The following is an 8,367-nucleotide window of genomic DNA, read 5'->3' on the forward strand; positions in this document are numbered from 1 at the left end:
TCACGATATGCAATTTTGAATGAGTTATAGTACCAGATGCACTGAGACCATGATATCAGGAGCTGATAAACTCCTGGGATTCAATTGAACTAAAATGGTGTTTTAAACAAACAAATCCAGCGGATTGCTTGTGGGTAGAAAATGCATTTTGGATGTAGGGGATTCATGATACTCTTGTTAAAAATAGCAGACAGGCCACAAGTATTCAAACACCAGCTCAGTATCAGTCTCAAAACAATCACCTCCTCAAACCTTAAACCAGTTGTTCCACAGTAGCTTGGTCTCTAGCAGTGATCACCAGCGATTCAGTTTCTACATGAGATTTTGAAGCCACTTCCTCATGTGACAAACCACAGTTTCTGTTGGAGAAAAACATGTTGGAGATGGATGTGCCAGCTCTGCCTGCAGTTCCAAACTCTGACCCACGGACAGTGACACAGGCTAGTTAGAGCAGTATAATGATGTGTGGACTGGTTTCTTGCCCTGGGGCTTCTTTGAAAGCTGTGATGCAGACAATAAACAGAAAGTACAATTTAGAATAGAGGCGCCATAAACCAAGAAAAACAGATAAAAAATAATAACATTTAAAAAACTAGAAGGGCACTCGGAGAGCGCGGACCTCCGCCAAGGCCATGCCCTATCACGCAATGTTAACAAAAGTGAAAAATAATGTGTGTATCTGCCCCATGATTCAGATCCACTCCAAAATGTAATGGGTTCTTCCTTGGCCAATGCCTTCCACCAATGTTAATAAAAAATAGGGCCAGTAGTTTTTTTTTCCATAATCCTGTTAACAAACAAGCACACAAATAAACAAAAACCAACAAACCAAACTAAAAATATAACCTCCTTGGCAGAGGTAATATATAGTAAAAGACACCTGATCACCCATCATCCCTCTTCACCCTTCAAAACTGTTTCAACTGGAATTTGAAAGGATTCCAGTTAAGATCCATTTTGACTTTCATGTATGTATTGATCCCCTGAACAGATAAACACATCTCTTCAGTTTGTTTCAAAGTGATTTTTCAGTAATGGATTTTCTTCAAGCATCAACGCTCAAATGAGGTCCCTCAGTAAATGAGAATTGCAGAGTTCAGAGTAAGCAGATGCCTTTGATTTCATACAGGCCACAGTATATGGAATCTCAGCTCCAGCACCTCCAACAAGCCTTTATTTTGGTAGCAATGAGCTTTATATCAATTGGACAAAACTGTGTTTTAATTCCCCATGGATACATGATGACATGCATGGTCTGTTTCCAACAGTTTAGTTTCACAATTATACTGATGCATGAGTTCAGTGTCAGGTGGCTGTTTTCTGCAACTGATCTCTCTGAAAACATCAGGTAAACATTAAAGTAGATGTCTGTGAAACATTTCTGACACCTTGACGAATTCTTGCCTTGTAGTATATAGGCTTATCTGAAGGCAAAAGTGCGTCACACCAGCAAGGCATTAAAGAATAAGTGGCTTTTAGATGAATGTGATAGATATCTGAGATGTGCTGTGGGGCTTTGAAGTGTGAAGCTATAAAGACCAGCAGCAAAAGTCTTACTTGAAAGACTAGAGGACACAGCTATTTTGTACTGGATTAGTGTCAGATGTAACACATGATGATGCACAGCTCTTTGAGGGGCATCAAGTGTCACATGCTGCATGTGTGTACCATTAGTATGACGCAAGCAACATGTACTGTTATCACGGGATGAGCAGCCAAGAATATTGTGCACACAATGCATTTTCATGACACTTATCCAACTCTTCATGCCGTACATTAAAAGCATTTAATATGTAATTTGTAAAGTGCTTCACAAATGCCATTTGAATGCTTTTTACAAACACAAATGGCAAAATGCCTGATTTGTTTTCCCATTGTGCTATTTGACATGTCTTAAGTGCATATTTAGTGTGCTAAGTGTCCCAAAAGTATCTTTTGTGCACAAAATACTGTTGAAGAAGCATGTTTCATTTCAAGGGTTGTGAATTAAGATGTTAATTATATGCTAATGCTATATTGTAATTTATAAATTTAATTATTCCAAATTCATTTTCGTTATTCAGCGGCATGACAAGTGGTAGCAGCCCATCTCTTGCTTGAATGTTACCAAAAACATGTCATCTCAAACCAAATGATGTGGTTTGGAAATGTCTTTTTTACACATTTAAATGTTTCCTTCCCTGTAACTGTTGGTGTTATTGTGGCAGCACAGAGAGAGACATGAAAACAGCTCTTGTAGGTGAAATATCTTTGTCAGGTTGCAGTTTATTCTGGGTCATGCTGTGAAGTGACCAGAGACTGTGACGAGGACCTGCAGGGGGCCAGACTGCCCCAGTCTTACTTTGTTAACCCATGCCTTGTTCCTGTCAGATTCCTCATACACAAGAATAGAAGAGAGGGGGCGCTGGCACCAGATTACCTGCCATTTGACCTCCCATGCTGCTGCCTTAATAGCCACACAGATGGACATCTTCTTGACACCAAATAATAGAGGTCGAAGGGAGGAAAAGAAGAACATACGTGGCTGCTGCCTAATATTGGGGGTCAGACCAAGTTTACTGGAGCAGGCCAGCCACAAATTAGACGATTTTTTCATGTGGGAAGTGGAAAAGAGGATGGGTCTGATGTGTCAGCATGATTTAGGATCTGGGGAAGACGTGGGTGAAAAGTGAAAAGGTTTATTCAAATATGTGGATGTTTTACAGCCAATATCATCTATGTGGACAGGCCCATTTAGTATACTGAATACTAAAACAAATATATCCAATCTCCTTCTTATAACTAAACAAATACTCAGTTAACAATTATTTGCCCTGAAGGAATTTAAGAAATGTGTAATTACTTTGAGAACAGCATTTTATAATTTGATAAAAGCCTGCAGTTTATTATTTTATGCACAATCTCTGATTTTGGATTGAACATCCACAGATACAAGAGCTCTATCAAATGTGAGCATGGCTGTTGGCTGTCAGTTTACAGAGTTTGGGGTCAGGACAGACACAGCGCTGAGCATGGATCATTTCCTCCATGTGTCCATCATAGAAATATTCCACATACTCACACAAATGAGGATGCAACTCTTGGCCAGCTTCTTCAAACATAAGAGTCCCTATCCGGTCCCTGGTGGCATTAGGCCGATGCCAGTGCCAATACCAATACCCCTAAAGTGATGCTGATACCAATAGGGTACTTCATTTGATACTTTTTTCATTCATTCACTGGGTACAAAAGGATTGAATGCAGGTATCGTTTGACTGGAGAAGTTTCAATACTACTCAGTACTAGGTTATATATTACATTTGGGTAGCTTAAGGTATCAAGTATTGATACATAGCCATAGCCATTACTTTGAGATATAACGCATATGATGCATATAGTCCATTATCCATCCTGCTCAAGTGCCAGCCACTGAGTTTCTACTAAATCTAGCCTTACTTATCTGACTCCTTAAGGTATGAGGATTTTCTCATTAATGAATAATCATGTTACTGAAAACAAACATTAGATTTTTAGAATCAACACAAATGAAAATCACATTTTATGCTTTATTTAAATCCTTGTAAGTCATAAAACAAGGTTTAGACAAACAATACAGGACCCATAATTAATTAATTAAACTGCAGAGCTCATAAATATAGAAAACACTTAGTTTGGTCTTTTGCTTTACGGTGTTTAGACTTGAATTACTACAAATATGTATGTTTTACTTCAACATAATTGAGCACTTTTTCCACTGATACAACGTTTCACTTGTGAATTGAAGAACTTTTTTCAACCTTTGGTCATTATCATGACTAAAGGCACATTCAACTTGTGCATAGAAATTTTTCTTTTTAAGCCACAGCTTAAACATATTGCATACCTTGTTGCACACAATAGTATATTACATGTCAAGTATCTGTATAATGATTTGGAGTGTAATTCCATCAGTCTTGTGTAGCTTGAAGTGCAGCTAACCTCAAAACCTGTCACCAAAAAAACTAACTAACTTTGTTTTGTGTCCATGAAGCTTAATGGCTTTTTTTCTTCTCTGGAGTCTTTCCACACTTCTTAACGAAAAGCAGCTCCCATCTCTGCAGTAGACTCAGGAGACTTCATTGTTACCTTTGGCACATTACATAACATGGTAAAAGTTCACTGACAGACTGTGATATCCATCCAGTCAAACACACAATGTGTAACCTCTCTTATGCAGATCTTCTGTCCTCTGTCTGTCGTAGTCTGACTAAAAAGAGTCTGTCCGTCTTCTGGCAAACACTGCAGACATGCTTTTCACTATGCCCCTGAACCCCAGAGGCCTCTTCGTTGTCAGCTTGGTGTCCTTCACCCTGTCCAACAGCCCGTGAAACACCATGAGCACGCTGTGATAGTTCTCGGCCGCTGACACCTCGTAAAAGAGGCAGTCTGTGTTGAGAGCCAGCAGCCGGCCCTCCTCGCTCAGCACTGTCCGCCTGTGGTGCAGGTCCCTCTTGTTACCCACAATCACTATGGGTGCTTTGTCTGCTTTCAGGTAGTCTTTAGTGGACGTGATGGTCTGAATGAGCCTGCTGACGGTGTTGAAACTGGCCCTATCGCAGATGCTGTAGACAAGAACATAGCCGTCTGCCCATTGGACCTTCTTCTCAAAGAGTGATGTCTTCACGGAAAAATCCTGTAAAAATCAGATAATTTAGGTTGAAAAGTAACAAAATACATTTACTCAAACACTGTTCTTAAGTACTAATACCTGTAGTTTACTTGAGTTTTTCCATTTTATGGTACTTTATACTTTTATGCCACTACATTTCAGACAGAAATATTGTACTTTTTACTGCACTACAGCTATACTTATTAGTTTGCAGATTAAGATTTTACACACAAAACACATGAACGTTTTCTAAAACATGACTTATTATTATAGATAAAACTAGCCAGTAGTTAAAATTAGCTGCATCCCACATTTAAATGCAGCTTACACATTAAGGTATCAGTAATAATAAAACAATATGATAATAATGGTATGAAAGGGACTTTTAGGCTAGGCACATTTTGCTAAACTTTTACTTGCATATAATTTTGAATAAAGAAACTTTTCTTGTAATAGAGTATTTTTACATGGCCTATTTCTACTTTTACTTAATTTGAGGATTTGAGGAGTATGCCTACTTCATCTACCACAGCACAACTTGTCAGCAGAATAAAGCATTTGATCATAAATCATTGATAGCAACTGTCAGATAGTTATTTACAGTATACCTTACCTCAGAATAAGGTGAATCCCAAACATTGAGAGTGATTTCCCTCCCATCTACCATATAACTGTGACTGTAGATGGATTCTGCAAGACAATCGTTAAGTTAATGGAATGTCAGATGAAGGTAAAAGGCAGCATTTCATCGATGTTAGTAAAACAGACACTTACCAATATCTCCATATTCTCCGATGAATCTTCTAGTTAAGAGACGCACAGTCAGCGCTGAAAAACAAAAAGCGTTAACGCATGTGTAACAGAAACATGCCTATAGGGCCAATATATAACTATTTCTCCGCTACAGACGTGTTTACCTGATTTCCCGACGCTTTCTGTCCCCATAACAACAATGTTGGCGTCCATGTTCAGTGAGACAGCTGTGTGGAGCCGCTGAGCTCCGTGTGAGGCGGAGGAGGCTGCTGCTGCTGATATTATAGGGCACACAGGTGGGCGGAGTAAACAAATCACCCATAACAACAACAGCAGCAGCCTGCAGCAATAATTTAATGAGGGGGGCCCTCACGTGTTCTCGAACACGCGTCTCTCTGCGGCAGGAACCCGCCGCAGGTGAGTGAAAAAAACACCGCTTTAGTATCAATGATATTCCATGTGTTTGTTCTTTCACGTGTTCTTATATAGGCTAATTTTTTCATTTTATCATATCATTTTAAGGAACTTAGCGGTGGGATGTAGCCTTATGTTTACTCTACTAGGTCTTACTTATTTTACTCATATATTTCCATTTCATGACACTTTATAGGCTACTCCCAGGTAACACTTTTTGGTTCCCAGAACGTTCTGGGAACGTTCGTTTTTGGTTGCGGGAACGTTCCCTGAAGGTTAGTATTTGGTTAGTTTTGGGTTCCCATGGAAAGTTTTCCTGACGTTTAGGGAACGTTAGTTTTTGGTTACACCGATCCTTCCCAGAACGTTCCCAGAACGTTCCTACCGTTGTAATCTTTAGAGAACGTTCCCCTAACGTTCCCCTACCCTTGTAACCTTTAAAGAACGTTCCCCTAACGTTCCCCTACCCTTGTAACCTTTAAAGAACGTTCCCCTACCGTTGTAACCTTTAGAGAACATTCTCCTACTGTTGTAACCTTTAGGGAACTTTCCCTAACGTTATTTTTTACATTCCCCTAACCTTTAAATAACTAACGACTGTGGTACCAATTTTATTATTAGTTTAAACTGTCTGTGAATGAGCAGGAATGAATTATTATATATTGGCAGGAATGAAAGAACAGGCAACAGGCAAACTTGATGGGATTTAAAACTTTAATATAAAATTTACAAAATACAAAATATATAAAAGGCCTAAAAAAATAATATAACAATCAGAAACTATACAAATAAGAAAAAAAAAACAATGGAGTGGGATGTAGAGTGCAAATGTAGTGTGCAAAGATGCATATTGGAATGATAATGTAATGAATTATTATATATTAGCATATTAACAAATACAATTGCTTTAATAAAAAAATACAAGCTGCAAGATGGACGGAAAAAATACAAAAAAAATAAATAAAAAATAGAGCTCCATGGTTTGGCTTATAGTCCTTCTCAGCTGGCCTAAAAAGAAAGAAACAAAAGTTTGATATGTCATACTAAGAATCAACACGTTGACAAAAGCAAGACTAATTGCCTTACTAACAACTCTGTTTTTTCACATCATATAGAAGCATTTCAATTTACCGTCTGTGTGGGGCAAACTTCAGCGCTTGCCAGATCAAGTTCTCCACGTCTGCTGCAGTCATCGTGGGGAAGTTCATCTGGGAGGCCGCTAGAGTAGAAGTGAAAATGAAGCAAAGTTACAAGTCAAATTAAAACCTCTTATCAGCCAAGCTAAGCATAATACTGATGTGAACAATAAAATAACACCTGCCTGTTATAACCCTGCATATAGTCAGGTCCTGGAAGGCCTTCTTTGCCTTTCTTCCCCGCAGGCTATACTCTTTCAGCACGTTATTAGTTGCCACTTCTACTTCACTACATTTCAATAAAAGATTGCACTTTTTACTACATTTATCGGACAGCTAGGCTACTTTGCTATTTATGATTTTACACAGAAAAATATGATAAAATAGGATTCGTTGTTATAGATTAAACTACCCAACAATATATAAAAACTAGCTCCACCTCAATCAACTATTAAAATGGTGTAGGCCTACTCAGTTATAACAATAATCTAATGATATAAACCAATGTATAATGACACATGGGTCTTTTTTCTACATTGATATCATAATATTTTAACTTTTGATTATACATTTTGCTGATACACTATTACTTGAGTAACATTTTTAATGCAGGACTTTTACTTGTAATAGAGTATTTTACACTATAGTATGGGCCTATTGCAAGTTATTAAAAACTAGTCCAAGTGGTAATCTGTGTATTGATCCATTTAAGAGTTGCAGGTTTGGAAGTTAAGGTTTCACCTTTTAAACTTAAATCCAGTATAATAAATCAACGTTCTTTCTATTTGCAGCTGCAACATTAACAGCAACCACAAGAGGGAAGTAGATTTCAATAAATGTCTTCCACAAACAGATGTTTCTTCCTGAGGCCAGAAAAGGGCAGAGGAGGCCGGTTGGACACTGATTGGCTTAACAGAAGCAGACCCTCAGGTAATTAGAGCTTGTGCGTGTGCGTGCGCGTGCGCGTGCGTGTGCGTGCGTGTGCGTGCGCGCGTGCGTGTGTGTGTGTGTGTGTGTGTGTGTGTGTGTGTGTGTGTGTGTGCGCGCGCATGTGTGTGTGTGTGTATGTGTGTTTCCAGCTTTCCATAGGCTACAGCTACACTACCCTGTTTCAATCTGCCTTGTGCCAGTAACCTGGTTTCTTGTGTGCATGTAAACGTTGTGCAGACAAGATCAAGTCAGTCCAATTTAATACATACTACACCTTTACTAAAACATGTTTAATTTATTTACTTCTGATTTCTTCCACCTTGTATAGACTTGTTGTAGTAAGAAAAGCTCCTCAGTGACAGGAGACACTTATTTAAGCTGCAGCAGTAAAACCAGATCACAGAAACCCTTCATATCATCTCTGATATCATTTCCTCTCTCTTATCTCATGTAAATAAGATTATTCTGAGACTAGAAGCTCCAAGAAGATGCAAATACTGTATGTAT

General features: G+C 38.6%; 1 protein-coding gene across 1 annotated transcript; it reads right to left on the reverse strand.

The window, feature by feature from the left end:
• Positions 1-3,531: 3,531 nt before the first annotated feature.
• Positions 3,532-5,741, reverse strand: si:dkeyp-59c12.1 (uncharacterized protein LOC555379 homolog). The gene is made up of 4 exons (XM_031283465.2): positions 5,545-5,741; positions 5,402-5,455; positions 5,241-5,317; positions 3,532-4,651 (listed from the first exon to the last, which is right to left on the reverse strand). Exons 1-4 carry the CDS (start codon positions 5,591-5,593, stop codon positions 4,226-4,228), a joined length of 606 nt encoding a protein of 201 aa, XP_031139325.1. The 5' UTR covers positions 5,594-5,741; the 3' UTR covers positions 3,532-4,225.
• Between the last annotated feature and the right edge of the window lie 2,626 nt (positions 5,742-8,367).

The sequence above is a fragment of the Sander lucioperca genome, chromosome 7, assembly GCF_008315115.2.
Source record: "Sander lucioperca isolate FBNREF2018 chromosome 7, SLUC_FBN_1.2, whole genome shotgun sequence".
Classification (NCBI taxonomy): Eukaryota; Metazoa; Chordata; class Actinopteri; order Perciformes; family Percidae; genus Sander; species Sander lucioperca.

What these genes read in the sequence shown, in the direction of transcription:
- si:dkeyp-59c12.1 (XM_031283465.2), bottom strand. Translation starts at nt 5,593, where the DNA reads ATGGACGCCAACATTGTTGTTATGGGGACAGAAAGCGTCGGGAAATCA. An exon ending in AGAAAGCGTCGGGAAATCAG is followed by an intron (nt 5,456 to 5,544) that starts GTAAACACGTCT and finishes TTTGTTTTTCAG; the next exon opens with CGCTGACTGTGCGTCTCTTA. An exon ending in GGGATTCACCTTATTCTGAG is followed by an intron (nt 4,652 to 5,240) that starts GTAAGGTATACT and finishes TGATTTTTACAG; the next exon opens with GATTTTTCCGTGAAGACATC.